This window comes from Excalfactoria chinensis, chromosome 5, assembly GCF_039878825.1.
Source record: "Excalfactoria chinensis isolate bCotChi1 chromosome 5, bCotChi1.hap2, whole genome shotgun sequence".
Lineage (NCBI taxonomy): Eukaryota > Metazoa > Chordata > Aves > Galliformes > Phasianidae > Excalfactoria > Excalfactoria chinensis.
In genome coordinates, this window is record NC_092829.1 from 4,275,930 (window position 1) to 4,292,738 (window position 16,809).

The 16,809-nt window shown below is 39.0% G+C and overlaps 1 protein-coding gene across 4 annotated transcripts in view; it reads left to right on the forward strand.

The window, feature by feature from the left end:
* The window catches only part of ARID4A (AT-rich interaction domain 4A), a 43,806-nt gene that overhangs the window by 10,970 nt on the left and 16,027 nt on the right, over nucleotides 1–16,809 (forward strand). For all 4 annotated transcript variants that reach the window (XM_072337646.1, XM_072337647.1, XM_072337648.1 and 1 more), the window contains exons 6-12: nucleotides 3,674–3,753; nucleotides 3,876–3,970; nucleotides 4,585–4,717; nucleotides 6,304–6,383; nucleotides 7,515–7,591; nucleotides 9,330–9,496; nucleotides 16,471–16,543. In XM_072337646.1, the coding sequence (XP_072193747.1) occupies nucleotides 3,674–3,753; nucleotides 3,876–3,970; nucleotides 4,585–4,717; nucleotides 6,304–6,383; nucleotides 7,515–7,591; nucleotides 9,330–9,496; nucleotides 16,471–16,543 (705 nt within the window). The remainder of the gene's footprint in view (nucleotides 1–3,673; nucleotides 3,754–3,875; nucleotides 3,971–4,584; nucleotides 4,718–6,303; nucleotides 6,384–7,514; nucleotides 7,592–9,329; nucleotides 9,497–16,470; nucleotides 16,544–16,809) is intronic.

Consider the following 16,809-nt stretch of genomic DNA (forward strand, 5'->3'; position numbering starts at 1 on the left):
AATAATCTTACTTATATATGACTTATTTCCAGTAGCTTGAGGTGTGTTTCTCCCTAGTTTTTAGGCACTGTTTTGGATTAGTTGGCTTTTTAATATTTCCTTTATAACTAAATGAGAATGGATGTTGAGATAGCATTTTTGTGAGGCAGGGTTAGGATTAGTGTTATTGTTGTTAATAGTTTGTAGAGACATGCACAGGCCTGCTGCAGCCAGGGAATGGAGGATAACTGCTAATCCAGAGTGAAAAGCTCTGCTGTTTAATGCCTGTTGGATGGACTCAATTTTGAAGTGAGAATTTTGAGGTACTTGTTTCCCTAGCTTAGGGAAAATATTGCAGCGATTCCCAATGGAGGATTTTGTTTGTCTGTCGTAGTTTTGGCTTACCTAAGCTTCCATGAACAGAAGTGCATCCACTTCTGTTTGTTACCTGTCATTACTGAGAAGGCTGGGATGCAATGAAAGTCTGAAATGTTCCATTTTGTTTCCGCTGTTTAACAATGCTGTATATGGAACATATTGAGCTCCATATAGGGCATTCTTGGGAATTGAATGAGAACAAACCGAATAGAGACTGTTCCTCCAGGCTGTGCTGCTTAGTCATCTTTCTTCTCCTTCTGTCAGTGTTCTTGGTTAAATAACACGCCTTGGAAGAAAGGCCTCTGGCCAGCTTTTCCTCCTGTCATTCCTACTTTGTTAGATTGACTCTTAAATAGTAGAGTTAGTTTCCTGGCTATGAGGTATTGCTCTCTTCCCAGAAATATTTGCTGGTGCAGCCAGCTGGGACATGGCTGTTCCCTCAATGAGTACGTGCCCACTTCAGGGTTAGGCAGCAATGTCACATAAAGGGCTTCTGCTTTTTTGGAGAGGCAGGATTGTAAGTTCCTCTTCCGTGGTAAATATTGTTACACTGTGAGTGCACCTTTCAGCGGCTGAAGTACGTGGGTATGGAGGGAGCTCTCTCTGTCTTCCATCCCCATTTCCTTTCCTCCTCTGTATAGCTGATTCTGTTTAGCAGCCTTCCTTAAGGAATACAGCGCGTAAGAATTTCTGCTGTCAGAGAATTTGGAAGTGTAACAATGACCTGTTTGGGAAACAATAAAGCAATTCATGTCAGTTGTTCAATGCCAATTCGACAGTTTTTGTCTCTTTGTTATTACCAAGCATTTTCCCTAAACAGTTATACTTTTGAATAGGGATAAGAAGGAATGAATGTGCAATTTTAATTTAAGAGCCTGTTATGTTTTTCTGCCATGGCTGCTGTCACAGTGTTGATGTAGTGCATGGACCAAATTCTGCTATCTGACCTGATGCTTTTATCTTTTAAATCATTACTATATGAGACTGTATGGTGAAAAGTCATTCTCTTAAAGCCCTCAGGACTTGCATTTAAAAGTGGTGCGGGTATAATAAGAGCAGCGTGTTTTGTGAAGTAGATTTGATGAAGTAGATTTGGTGAAGTAGATTGTGAAGTAGGCAACTGAGGTGGAAACACGAGGCCTACTTAACTTTAGGGAGGTGTGTCTCTGTAAAGGTGCTAACAGTATCAATGCATATTTCTGGTTAAGTCAGATTCCTTCCAAGAGGAGGAGTTGTATTTGCCTGCGAAAGTGAGATGTAAACATATGAAGATGATAATACTGGAAGTAGGGATAAAGTAGATTGATAGTACTTTTTCTTTACTGCTAAGTATCAGGACCCGTTTGCTGTTTCCAATTAACTTACCTATTGATAATCAGCAGCCTTATGTTCCCCAAATCATGTTTGTGAAATACTGCTTTGACTTCAGTTATGAATGTGTTTAGGAAAGCATAGTGATGATGACCTGCTTTTCAACCTTTTCAGAACAATGAGAAATTGCAAGCACTTGTAGGGTCCCTAAAAAGATACCACTGAAATATTATTCATACACACACTTTGATAGCAATATGTACAGATTGGGTGGCACTCAAAGTTTGAGGGGCCGGAACGTATATAAAAACATAAACATCTGATACTGCTGAGGGGGAGACTGCATACTTCAGTGCAAAGTGCATCAGTGATGGCTTCCTTTAGCTATCAGCCAAACCAGAGGATTTTGAGGGTATTTTATTGACACTGAGATTGACAGGTCTTCTTATGGTATTCATATTTTAATGGTTTTGAAAAGGTTATTGGCTAATACGGCTAATTAGGCCTATATCTCCCTGCTGTTCTTAAGATGTTAGGGTTCAGGAGGGAGAGAAGTGATTTGCTTCCTGTAGATTACATAATGACATAAGCCATTAAGATAATTCAGTATTGCAATGTATGACAGCACTGTCTTTACTCTGAAATTCTAATAATCTCAGTCCTTATCTTATCAATCTTAACTAAGTTGGTATTCATGTGTTATTATGTAGCTGTTATTGCAGTATTATTCTAGTGTAAAGTTTTAATCTGGGATTGAGAATGTGGCCATTCTATTCAGTTGTCGAGTGAGATAAAAACTTTCCTTGCTGCAACTGAAAGGTATTTTTGCTAACAAATCAGGTTAGTTTATATTTTTGCTAGCTCGTGTTGTTTTGTTTTTTTAATAGAAGTATGTCAAAATTACTGCATTGATCAACACCACGCTCTTTATTTTAATTAAAACAAAAAGAAGGTTAGTTACTGGACAAAGTGCTTTTCAAGTAGTTTAAATATAGAATAGTATTCTGCCCTTTGACCCATACAAATAAACTTTTAACTCACTGGACTGTCAGACTGCAGCCACCTGGTCTCTGCTCTCTGAAAAGAGCCTGTTCTTATGGCTCAGGCGGTGGGAGCTGAACCAGAACATGGGAAAGCAGGATTGCCAAAATATTGTGTGTTCCTTAAAAAACCAGCTATTGCTGTGACATACTTTAGATAAAAGGAATATTGTTGCTTACTTCAAATTGTAGGTAAGAAACCATTTAAAATAAAATTTAGCAAGTGGGGGAATTAGTAACTTTTCTTTCCTTATCTTAAAGGAAATCTTGGTGAAAATGTTTTATTTAAACTGACCAAAAAGTAGATGTTTCTCAGCGAAAACTTACAATGAACTCAGTGTCCTAGACTTCTTCAGCTGCATATTGGAAACTGATGGAACTTCCTTTTGACTTAACCTTTATGTCTTTATTTGTCTACTGACTCTTCTTTCTGAATTGGTTAGACCTATGAAGTCACGTTTACAGAACTCACAGGCTGTTGGTAGCACAGTGTTGGTGGTGTAGAAGAAGCCATGACACTTGTACTTCTTTGGGGAGTTGTGTGCAGCAGGAGAAAGAGAATTAAAAGGCAGACCGAGTAAGGAAGAAATGGGTGATTTAAAAACAAGAACAACAAAAAAACCTGAATGCTGTTAGTTAATAGTAACAGGTATACAGCCATATACAGCCAGTAGCTGTGGCTTGAAGTAGTGCAATGCACTGATAAGGTGGATGTCTAAATTATATTAAAGCTACAGCCTCCAAAAGCCTTAGCGGGCACTGATGTGAGTCTGAATGAAAGTTACCCCTCCTCAGACTGAGTCATGTAACTTCCCTTCCTTCCGTTTGTGAACCAAATAAATGTCAAAGTGAAGGTCTTTGAAACTGTGTTTTAGAGAGTATTTTAAATTGCATGATAAACAGCAGACTTGTTTTGTCAGTGTGGGATCATTTTCTGCTAACGTGCTTTCTTGCTTTCATTCTAGTTTTCGATGATGGTGATGAAAGGACCTTGAGACGAACTTCATTATGCTTGAAGGGAGAAAGGCACTTTGCAGAAAGTGAGGTAAGATGATGGACATACATTGAGAACATACATGGACGTACATTGGATAGTAGAGGGTTAATTTTTAATTTTTTTTATACAAGAAACTGCAAATTAATTTTGTTTCCTCTTTGTTCACGTAGACACTTGATCAGCTGCCACTAACCAACCCAGAGCACTTTGGAACTCCAGTTATCGGGAAGAAATCTAATAGAGGAAGGAGATCTTCTCTTCCTGTGTGAGTTTTGTTAGTGCTCTGTTCCTTTCACTTGGTGTCCTTTGCTGAAATTGTAGTCCAATTAAAGCTGTAACAGTCTGAGCGGTTTATCATGTGAGCTGCATACACAGGTTATGGACTGAAGTTCAGTTCCTGCAGACGTGTTCATGTTTTGGCAATAGTATGAAACTGAAGTTTTATTGCTGCTGGTTTTGTCCCCTGTAGTGTCCTTAAGAATGTTTATTCTCCTTTCATATAATATGAACTGATGTCAGGAAATGTAGGATTTTTAAGCTTCTTTACAAAGTAGGAAAAAAGGTGCTTTGAAATGTTAAGGGTGGAGATTCTTTCCCTATGTGTCATGTCAATGCACAATCAATTGCTGACTCACGTCTCCAATTCCAACAAGATGCTGTGGCAGAATGCTACTACTTGGGAAGAATTTCTACAAGAGTCCTTTAGGTCAGTGCATTTATTATATAGTAGTATATCCAGCAATTTCATTCCTGAAAATTATAACTTTATTTCCGAGTCCTCACAGAAAAGCAAGAAAGATCTGGCTGTAAGGTATTTTTGCTTTCAAATGTTAAACCTCAAGTGAAAACTTGAAAATACTGTATGTTTTAATAATTCAGAACTGAAGATGAAAAGGAAGAAGAAAGTAGTGAAGAAGAGGATGAAGATAAAAGGCGTCTCAATGATGAATTGCTTGGCAAGGTTGTGAGTGTGACTTGTAATTCTGAGAAGGCAGACTGGTATCCAGCTTTGGTAAGTTGTTTAAAGTATCAAAATCTTCAATTTCACACTACTGTTTGATTTTTTTTGGCGAGAATATAATCCAATTTGTTGCAGTGCTCCTAGAACAGTTTTCTTGCATTGGACAGCTTGCACACTTGTTGTGAATGCAGTCAGGCCAGCTGTGCTCCCCACATTCTCTAAAAATCCAGATATTCTACAGTGTCCGTGAACAGCAGGAGAAAACAATGATATTTGTGTATAACTTTAATGGCTCTTAAGTCAGTCAGAACTGTTCATGAAATGGTTGGTATGCAATGAATATATATATTTTTTGCTGTTTAATGATTGCCTTCCTCCTTAGGCTTTCAGGTTTATGAAGTACTAGTTCCACTCTACACGAAATGGCCAGTTGATCTAGCAGTAGGCTGGCTACTATTTCCATTTGACTACATTGATTGATCCTGTTTATTACCTTTTCTAACAATCAGTATTGACTGAATTCAAGTGCCTTTGCTCATATTGTAAAGGCAGACCCTCTGTAAGCCCAAAAAAGTTTTACAGATACACATCAATAGTTTTTTTTACTTGAGCAGGCTTTTCTAGTAGTGTTAGACAAGCTTAATATGCATCTTCTGTCACTCAAAAAAGATCTGGGTGTTGCTTGGAGCGTTGAACAGATGGACAGATTTTGTTCACAAAGTTTTGCAGATTCCATTTAATGAGGGGTTCACAGTTGACTCTGAGTTAGACAGCTGTACCTCAGTTTCAAATGTGAAACGTGGTGTTGCTATGTGTGTTCTGATTGCTGTATGTTGCTTTATGAATGCCTGATTTGAACTTCACCTGGTTCCAGGTAGGGGATTACCTTCCTTAGTGGCTGAGTAGGTCTCTGTGAACTGAGAGGCAGTAACATCTTGTTCTGCCTCGTCTGAATGGGGCGGTCCACCTTCCACTGAATTCTGGTACATCCAGGAGCTTATCTGCATTCATTGTGTTTTTGTCCACATGTTATGGTCTGGAATAAAATGTAAGCTTGTTCGTGGTAATACAAATACTGCAGATGAATGTATATCACCTTTTTAGAATTCTGGAGATAATAGTGTTGTGGAAGGATGCACTGGAATCTGTACTGCTTTATATTACCTACACCTCAAAAGAAAAAAAAAACCCAAACCTACTTATCTTAACCTACTTATATGAATGCCTCAGATCAGAATTTGATATAAAATAAATAGGACTATAACTTTTTTTTTCCCCCACTTTGAATAGTTGCTGTAAGCAGTTCTTCTATGAACAGGAGAAAGAACTGAGCGCGTGAATAGGACTCTGCAATGTCAGCTCTGTAGAGGAGTAGTTTTAAGTTTACAAACGAACTAATGAACTTCTCCAGCTTGTACATGACAAGTAGAGTAAATAGCTTGAGATAAACTGCTTCTTGAAAGTTGTTATTTTTGGCTCTGGTAATATCAATTGGAGCACGTTCCTTTTCTCAGAACTCCAAATTATGCTAGAAGAAACAAGGAAGCAGCTATTTTCCTGCTGTCACTCCTTTCAAGATAAGCTAGTTCATGTTCTTTTCTGCTTTAAAAAAAACAGTGTTTTATTTGAAACTTCAGGTTGTATCTCCCAGCTGTAACGATGACGTCACAGTGAAAAAGGACCAGTGTTTAGTCCGATCCTTTGCAGATTCCAAATTGTAAGTAACAACTTCCCTTTATTAGACTTCCTACTTTTTCATTCTTTTCCTATATAAGATATCACTTCTGGGGATGTTAACAGCTTTAAAAAAAGCTGGAGGGGGCCTGACTTTGTGTGTTGTTGCTTGTATACAGTTGCAGTTCCTTTGTGGTGAAAACTGCAAACAAATGGCTCTCCACACCTCAGAAGGTTTGCAGTATTGAACGTTTTCAGTAACGTGCATAGTTACTGCTTAATTCCAGTTTAAGGGAATTGATATATATGTTTTTACCTTCCTCATTTGTAGTTCAATTCCAACTGATTTCTTCTTTGTGCTCCCCCTCCTTCCCCCTTTGTGTTGTATCTGTACTACGGCTTTGGTGTCTTCAGAGAGGAAAAAGAAGTCAGCAACTTCAAAAAACAAACAACCAGATGTTAATTTCTGGTCATTCCTGTTCTGTAAAGTGTGCTTCAGTTTCAAGAAATATCCTTAATATCCTAACTATTACAGCCGTCATCTGTGTCAATGGCAGTAGTCTCAATACCCAATTGACCCATTACCTTGTGTGCCCAAGATGCCCATTGCAGTTTAAATAGCAAAGTTTAAAAAGTGTTACATCTACTTCTAATTTATTTTTTTTTAAAGTGGATGTAAATTAATTATTTTAATTAAACAGTTAATTAAAAAGGTCCTTTTAACCTTTTATTTCCTGACTCCATACCCCCCCTTGAAAAAACTGAGTGGGTGAGTGGATTTGGTGAGAGAGAGATGTGTTACTTAAGAAACAGTATATTGAAAAGAATACCAAGTCTGTTTTTTGAGGCTGTTTCCCCTTATTTGTCTTCTTTCTCATGCACTTCTAGTGCATCTCTCTCAGCATTCTGTAACTACAAACATCCTTGGTGAAGGCCACCTGGCACTCTTCTTCCTCACTTTCTTTCTAAGTGCACGAGTTGTGATGTTTAATAGCCATGATATTGACTCAGGCATGTCTATTCGGTCACTGAAACATGTTTCAGGTAACAAATGTCTACATATTTACTTGCTGGAAAGAAGCTTGAAATTAAGAAATACTAGAAGTCTCTGTTTGTACCAGTCAAATACCTGTTTTACTGTGTTAGAAAAATAACAGCACTTTCTTTTTTCCAGTTACTCAGTAGCAAGAAAAGATATTAAGGAACTCGATGCTCCAAACTTACCAAAGTCGGAGCCCTCCCCTAAAAAAGGTAAATTTTGAGTAAATTCTGGGTGTTTTAAAAATGCAGTTTCATACAGCAGCAGCATTCACTTTTCCAAATTAACAACTGCATATTGGTTTGAAGTGAATGCTGCTGGCCGTCTATTCTGCAGACAGCTTTAAATGTGAGAAACTTTGGATACAACTGCCTTATTAGTAACATGGCAACTAATAGAAGTGTTGCTTATTTGGTTTTGTTTCCTTCTTTCATTCCACTTTAAATTTATTCAAATTCAGAAGGTGATTTTGGAGGTACAGTCTTTGAAATATCATTGAACAATGGCATATAGAGTTACCTCTCCTAAAACCGCTGCTATAGTTGGAACACGTTTTGTCTTTAAATGAAAAGTACCCAGACATGGAAGTGTAACCTTTAATAGAACAGCTGATATCAATAGCCTGGATTGAATGCTTGATTGAAGAGTATAATTACAGAGGCTGATTTTCTGAATGGATGGATGATGTGTCCGTGGTATTCATGTTTTTCCTGAGCTTGTGGAAGGCCAGTTTCTCACCTTAATGTAGATCTTCAACTTTTAGTATTGCTCATCCCAGTCAAATTTCATCATTTTAAAGGAGAGATGTTCAAACATTTACTAAAAAACAAATATACAGATGAGAAAAACCACCACCAAGAGGTCCTTCTATCTGAGTAAAGGTGTATAGCAGTGAGGTTTTAATGTAATGCAAGTAAGACAGCATGAGGAGGTTTTAAGATTTCCCATGTACTTCGTTCATATTAATTATTTCAGAGTACAGGAACTCTACCAGCAGTTATTAAGTTCTAGTGCTTTTTCATCTCTAGCAACGCTGTGAATGGCTCATTGCAGTACGTCCCTCTTTTGGAGTAATCTGATTCCCCTTTATTGAAGGAAAAGAATCTGAGGTATTCCCATTGTATGAAAGTGACTTCTCCCCATACCATCACTCCCTTATTCATTAGAGTACTTCTGTTCCAGACATGAATGGAACAGAATCTCCGTAGGCAGCTTTCTTTAACAAAATATTGGTGTGTTTTTGTTTTTTGGTTTATTATTTTTTTTTACAATCTAAGGCATGAAGATCTTTTGAAAAGAACAAAGAAATTCCTGGTACTGTAACTGTGATGGCTTGGAGCTTTTGTTTGTTTGTTTTTAAGTGCTTTTCCTGCAGTATTTGCCACTTTCATACAGAGACAAAACAGCTTCACAGCTGCACGGAAAATGTAGATAAGTGAAGGTCTTTAATACTGTGTAAATAAATAGGTGTAAGTCTTAGTAGTGTTCATGAGGACACTTGTCTAGGAAATACCATAGAAGCATAGAATGGCCTGGGTTGCAAAGGACCTCAAATATCATCCAGTTCCAACCCCCTGTTATGTTCAGAGTTGCCAGTTACCAGCCCAGGCTGCCCAGAGCCACATCCAGCCTGGCCTTGAATGCCTGCAGGGATGGGGCATCCACAGCCTCCTTGGGCAACCTGTTCCAGTGCGTCACCACCCTCTGGGTGGAAAATACGGATGGATGTTCTCAAATCTAAGCTCCTTGAGTTTCTAATACTTGATTTTTAAAATCTATCTTTAAATATATACTATATAGACAGAGTGTTTAAAGCGACGCCATCACTTACTATCATTTTTGGTTGAAGTTTGCTTTGTTAATTTACAAGAGTATGAAAAGGAAATTGAGAAATGCTTTCTGATTATGGATACTTGGGATGAGGTATGAAGAAGGCCCTTTCTTCTGTAGGGCTTCAGGAAGCAAGCACGTTTCTCAGCACAAAGGTTGTTCCTCGGAACTGGAAGATGGACATAAGTGAAATTATGGAATCCTCTAGCAGTGATGAAGAAGATGGAGCTGCTGCAGAAACCGATGAAGAGGAAATAAAAAGAGAAGAGAAAACTGAAGAAGTACTGGTAAGTCTGGGCAATTTCAGTTACTCTTCAAAGATAAGAGAATAACGTGCATGTCTAAAGTTATTCTGCTTCATGAAGTTCTGCTCTGTCTTAACTTCAGTGTGTTTTCAGAGCAGGGCATCCTCCCTTTGCTCCTAGTCAGAAATAAAGAATTCAAGGCAGAAAGGAGTGATGGAAAGAATCTGGGTGAAAGAGAAACGAGTGAAGGATGCTGAGCCAAATAGTAGTGATCCAGCATTGTGTGAAAATAGCTGTGTGCTTTTCTTTTGGGCTTCCCATGTAGTTCATGTAAGAAAGTAGCTTGTTTCTGTGAATAATAGTTTGATGAGAAGACAAACTACTAAAGCAAAAGATTATGAGGTTGACAAAGTGGGAGCTGATGCATAGTGCTGGTTAGAGCTATTTGCTGCCTGAGACACCAAAAGCAGTGTAGCACTTACCTTTGGATGTGAGTCACAACATCAGTTTCTTTCTGATCTCTGATTGTACAGGTCAGGGATGGTACCAAGAGGAGGGAGTTTAATACTCAATTGAAATTTGTGGCTAAATTTCAGCATTATTTTGAGTGATCTTCCACAAAGTGAGCCAATTTCTTGTGGTCAGAAATGTTTCTCATTGTTCCTTTCATACCTGCTACCTGTTCCTAGTGCTGGTGCTAAACCAGGAATGAAGTCAGAGGAGGGGATTGGTGGTGGGATTTGTGTGTTTTTTCCTTTGTTTCTCGCCATTTTCATGTTAGGCTTGGCGACGTTTGGTTCCTTACATAGGGAAATAAAGTGAAGTTTGTCTCCTGAGGAAGGTCAAATATCGTTTCCCTTTCGCTTCCCCTGTAGCGTGCGGTTTTGTCACACTGAAAACAGAATGGCTGTTCATACTTGGAGGCTGCCTACGGTGTTGCCACAGCAACGGTTCTGTTGGCGTGGAGTGAGCATGCTCCAAAAGAGAGGGAAGATTTAGCAGAGGCTTGGCAGGCTGCCAGGGGAGGCTTGCCAGATGCTTTGAAATGGGCTGTCTCTTTCTTTGCCTTTCATGTAATGTCTGATTTCTTTTTTTATTTATTTTATTTTATTATGGGTTTTTTTTTGTTTTTTTTTTATGTGGAAGAGAGAATGTAAGTAATGCTGTATAACTGCGGATGCCGTGCGGTGAGAGAGAGAGAGAGAGAGAAAGAAAACATATATTTGGAAGTCAGGCTGAAATATGTCCAGGCATTGGGCACGTTAGGCAGAAAGGAAATAAAACCATTTAACATTTGAAAGAATGCAGCTCATAGGTAAGGACTCTTGTGTTTTAATCTGTTAACGTTAGCATGCTTGTTGAGAGTGTGGATTGGAGGTAGATCGGTAGATTTCTGTTCTGTGAACTGTCTGGTGGAGCATGCAAGCAGGCTGGAGCTTTCCATGTAAAAAGGACAATAAGAAGCTATTTTTAGGTGTTAATTTTATGACTTAATTACTGTTCCGGAAAACAGAGTGGATGTCTATGTGAAAATAATGGTCTGATTAGATAAATGTAAGGCCAGATGTGTGTGGAATATAAAATCCTTTGGGATATTTCCTCTGTTTGCAGTGAAAAGGACTGAATAGGCCACATTTTGCAGGGTGTGAACTGTTGCAGTCTGTATTAGTCTGTTTGCGTTAATGTTGCCTGAATTTGCTGAATATCGGCATTAATAATTAAGGATTGATCTCTTCCTTTTCTCGGATCCCTTTTTGATGGCTTTTTTCATGGCTTTTGCAGAAAAGTGCTGTGTGTTTTAAACAAAGAAGGGGGAGGGAGAGCTTGGTGGTTTAAGGGAAAAAAAAAGAAGGAGGGAAAAAAAAAAGCATTTCTCTGAAGGAAATAGGGCTGTTTTTAAGGAATAATCCGAATGTAAAGAAGTGAAAGAAAAGATTACGGACAAGCAGATGTGTTGGTATGAAAAGCTGTCACCTGGAATTAGTGGATTTCACAAGGAGAGATGTAAAAATAAGGTGAGCATCTCCATGCTGAAGCTGCGTAGCAGAGGGAAAGATTTTGCTTCTCAAAGCAAAATTGTCATTTTAGCCCATTAAATCCAATTCCTGATTCAACTGCTAGGATATAGGACTTGTTTTAACTGTGGGCCGAGCATTGCTGCAGTAAGAGAGCATTTAAAGAATTGGCTATAATGTCTTTTTTTTTTCTTCCCCTTAAAGGGCAGTAATAGCAGTTGCAGAGAGAACTGATGAGTGTATGATGATGCCTTGCCATTATTTCACTGCAAATGTAGAATTGCTCAGATTGTGCATTTATATTTCATGGAGTTTCTCATTTAAATAATCAAGGTGAAAATAGCTTCTGCCCCTCCTCTGCCAGAATACCTTCATTGGACCTGTTCATTTTGGGCCTGCATGCTGTTATATTGCTGGAAATGGGACAGAGGTTTACAGAATGATGGGTTTTCCTCCACACCCCTCAGTCTCATCTTCTGAAATGCAGAGGAGTTTTACTGTCATGGCTTGGCCTGCTGCTGACCTGCTGCGATAGGCCTTCCTTAAATCAATCAAACAGCCTCAGACCTACTTAATAGGTAATGAAAGTATCAAGTCAGTCAGAAGAGTCTAATTCTGAGGGTGGAAAGGGATCCCGTTTTTCTGAAGTAGGATCTTTTATAATGGTAATGGAGCAGAGACCTGCTACAGCTCGTGATGATAGACCCTACTATTTATCCAGCAGCTGGATTAAAATCTCTAACTTTGTTTTGACACAGGCTGTCTTTCTAATTATGCCACCTTTCATCAAATATTTATAGTGCAATTAGAATGACTGTTTTCAGGATTTTCATGGTTGTTCTGTGATGTCTTTCATACTCTGAAGAATGGGAGCAGCACTGTGATGGTGAGATGCTAATCCTCATTGCTGGTAGCTGACTTGTGTGGTTCTGAGTTGATTCTAAAGGAAGAAAAGGTGGAAATTGCCTGTCATTGACTTTAACAAGTGTTGTATTGGATTGAGTTGCTCAGCATTTTCACCTGGTTGGATTCTTGGCAATGCTTGCAGTGGGTAATGCAACTTGGGATTACTTCTGATTCACACCGTGAGGTTTAAATAACAGAACAGATGTTTCTTGTGTCGCAAAAGGTGAGAAAAATTAGCAGATATTGTAGAAAAAAAACAAAACTAATTTATAAAATGAAATAATAAAAAACCCCAAACACTCTTGGTTTGACCCCAGATAAGAATCTGGATATTTCTCTTGGTTTTTATCTGGTTTTCAGCCTGGCCTAATGAGATGGCTGTGATCTAAGGGTGTGTTTGGCAGTCAAAAGGATGCACTGCAGATAGAAGGAATGAGAATAGAATCTAAAGTCCGGTATCTCCACAGAGAAATAGTAGCTTTTCTTGTGTCACCTAATTTTTGTTAAGAACCTAATTATGTTTACTGCTGCATTTGTTTGTAATTCAGTTGTTCTGCAAGAGGAGAAATCATCCCTGTTTGCTTCTCAGGATGAAGTAACCAAATACCTGCTGTTTTACATGTAGGCAATGTTTGGTCCTTTCGGTCTCGCGATAGACTTTTCTGATTCCAAAAGAATTGAGATTACAGCATGCAGCCTTTTGAAGTGTATTTTCAGTACCTGTTCTTGATAGGTACTTTAATGTAAGACCCTAGTAAGAGCGAGGAATTTGCTTTTAGTTGGAATTTTGCAAGTCTAAAAGGAATTCTACCCTACCTGTAGAGCTGGCTTTAGTATCATCTTTGGAAGACCCCAACCTGACTTTTTATTCTTCCACTTTTAGTTTCTTGCCTTAATGAAACATGCAAAACATGGTCAGAAAAAAAACCAAACAAAAAACAACTAATTAAGATTAAAATACATCCATACTGCTTCAGAACAGTTCCTGATTCTCATGTGGTCTTTTAAGTGACTTTGAGGGAGCAAATAGTACGTTACCTGAATCGTCCATTTCTGCTACAGCCTGTGTACAGGGATGGTTGGATTCATGCTTCTTCCTGGTAGAGATGAGCTTTTTAAGGCTTCTCATCTTCATGTACTGCAAAGTTGCTAACACGTAGCAGTAGGTTTAATTCTTTGCATTTCCTTAATTGAAATTCAACATCAAGAAGCAAACATTAAAATGATGAAAAGAGGTTTACGTTAACACTGACAACTTGACCTGATTGTACACTCATCTGCACTCTGGATCCTGTACACATTGCTCTTCCTGTTAGCTTGCATTTCTTTCACATATGTGTTAGCTGTCTTGTTAGTTTCCTAATGAAGTCAAGCTCTGGTACCTTGGCTGGGTGTTGACTAAACGTGTGACATGCATGCCTGTAAGCAGTTGTTCTGTGTTCCCACCCAGCTGTTCAGGTTAACATCTATAGAAGCTTTGACGTAGTTCTGTAGAGTAAAGCATGAGTCAGGGTAACCGAGCTGCGTTCTTTGTGAAAATCATGTTAAAGATAGAGGGGAAGACTTGTGGTCTGTGAAGGGGCTGGAAAGCAAATGAAGCAAAACAAGTTAGAAGTTTTCTGCAAGTTCCACAAAATAAGTTGTATAAAAGATGAGGTGAGAGTACAAAAGATGCGAGAGTACTGTTAGTATTATTTGAAAGGTAGTATGAAATGGAACAGGGAGACCCATGATACAGAAGTCCTGTGTTCATTGATGCTGTCAGTGTTTATAGTATTCTCTAAATGACGCCCCCAAGTTGGGCTTTGCAATGTAAAGACAAGAAGGGCATTCTGGAGCTTTATGGTTTTGAAAATGAAATTTGGTGGCTCTTCCTGAAACAAAACACATTTTGTCACGTTGCTTCTACTTCTGGGTATTGAATGGACAGGAAAAAAAGGTCTTGATTTTGAACTGCTGGCACTTAGAAATCTCATATTGCTTTGCTTCTCATTTGAACTTGCCTTTGGTACTGTCTCTCTTTTGCAATGTCTCTGTAAGGAAAATGAAATGGAGAGGCAGAGCTCTCCTTAAGAAAGGTAATTCTGAAGAATTCTCTCTATAAACTTTTTTATTCCCAATCTAGAAAATGGGCATGAGTGAATATCGAAGTGAGTTTTCAGAGGATATCGTTGTTGCCTCATTGCTGGCTGGAGGGTTATTCTAGGAACTGTAGCTCTCCATTCACACACTGATGGTGATGGCAGGTTGTGGCATCCGCATTTCATGTGTCATATTGAGGTCACTTCTCGGAAGGAGTTGGTGCCTTCCCTGGTGTGGGTGCCAGCCTCGACGCAGACTGTCCCTGTTGAGGGGTGCCAGCCTGGCTCATACACAGTCCGCAGGGAGAACTGGGTGTGGGACTCCAGATCTCACGTAGGTGAATGAGTATTGCAGTCAGGTTCCATGTCTCCATTCTGTATGCATGTAAAGCTTTCTTCTTTCCTTTTTTGCTTTTCTTCAGGTGAAAATGCTGCGTGTAAGTGAAATGGTTAACGTTCTGTCTGCAAGAGTGCTATTTCTAACCTACACTCTGCTGTTCTGACCTACAGTTCTGGTTTGGCATTCTGCCTTTGTAAAAGAAATGGTTGGAGTGCAGCTCTTCAGAGATACTCCTGAATGCTTAGTGTTGTTCAGATCGATTTGGTTGGTATAATGAGAGTCGTATTGCCTCCAATCAGTAAACATTACAGTAGGTGTTAGAAATTTCTCGACTGTGGAGTTCGTGATGTAGCTTGTTAAGAGAAGGAGAAAAAAAGCCGTGGTTTCTATAGCAATAATTCATTTGCTAACCTGAAAGGACGTAATTCTATAGATAACTGTTCCTCTTTATATAATCCCTATAATATGCGACATGAGAAAATGTTGTGGTTTCTCATTAATTTCCTCCAATTATTTCTTAGAAAAAATAGGAAAATACGAGACAGATCCCATCTCTGTCTGATTGTAGGTGATCCCTATTGGGCTTTGAAGCATGTAATTCGCTGATGCAGACAGGGCTGAAATTCATACTGATGCTTGGCAGATTGCTTTCTGGTTAACAAGGCAGTAGCAGACACATTTACATTTCACTGCCTCTCTTCCTGCCTTGGAGCTTCATGTTTGTAGAACACAGAGAAGGCTGAGGTTGATATTACTCTTCTGCTTTCCTTCTGGAACCGCGTGTGACTTTTCTGTTATTTTTAATAATGTAATGTTAGATTTTTGACACGTACTCTGCATCTTTCTCTCAAGACAGCTGCAATCTTCCTTGTTCAGACTGCCTTACCAGCAGTCCCATGATTGCCAGGCTGGCAGGAAGAATGTGGTGTGCATAAAGAGCTGTGGGGAAAAGATTTTGTTGGGCTCTGCTAGAATCTAAGAATGAAGTTTACATAGATATATCAAAATGGATTTTGCTCTTTTCTTCCCTTCAGTCCTCCCCCAAATTTACTTTACTTTCATGGTTAAAAGAAGAAAATGCATTGTTATACAATGTGGACTACTTACCGTAATGTTCGTGTTTCTCTTTTTAAGTTTTAAAGCTAAGATGAAGGAACTTATAATAGAAAAGTATGGAATATACGTATTTAGGGAATTGTGGAAGTATCTGTAAAAGTGTTTCCAAATGTGAGCTGAAAGCAAGCATCAGTGCTTAATCACAAAAGGAATTATGTCTTGAGCATCAAAAATAGGAAGAGTTGGAGGCAGCGTTGTTCACCAGCATTTACTGTAGTACAGGTGAGGAAGGTTAGTAAACAAACAAATCCAGTGTTCCTGTGAACTACTTTGATCCTGCAAATAACAGACCCCGTCTGTATTACAGTGAGGCACTAAACAGTGAATATTTTCATTTTGAGGATCACACTTAATGCTCTTTTGCATTTTCTTTTTCTTCTCTTGAGGTACCCACTGTAACCCCCCAAGGAAAGTATGTCTTCTGCATGTTTCTCCACCTTAGGGGTGTGGGACCAAGCAGAAAGTGGTTTGGGTTTAGTTTTTGCTGTTATGCTTCTGTTGAAATAAAGTGTTACTTTGCCTACTTTGTTGTCATTGTGACCACATTTGTTTTCACAGCCCGAGGAAGAGCTTGATCCTGAAGAGAGGGACAACTTCCTCCAACAGCTCTATAAGTTTATGGAAGACAGAGGTAATGCCAAATGAATGTTCTTTAATCTTCACTCCACTTTTCTACTGGCTTTTTAATGTGTATGTTGTTATCATAGTATCATAGTATCGTGCGAGTTGGAAGGGACCTTAGAGATCATCGAGTCCAACCCCCGGGATTCGAGCCCTCTGTGTAGCATCATAACATGCTCTGTTATGAGCATGTCCTCACATCAGTGAGCAAGGACAGCAGCCTGGACAAGGGAAAACACTTCTACCCATTTTCATGTGGCAGATCTGCCTCAAGTT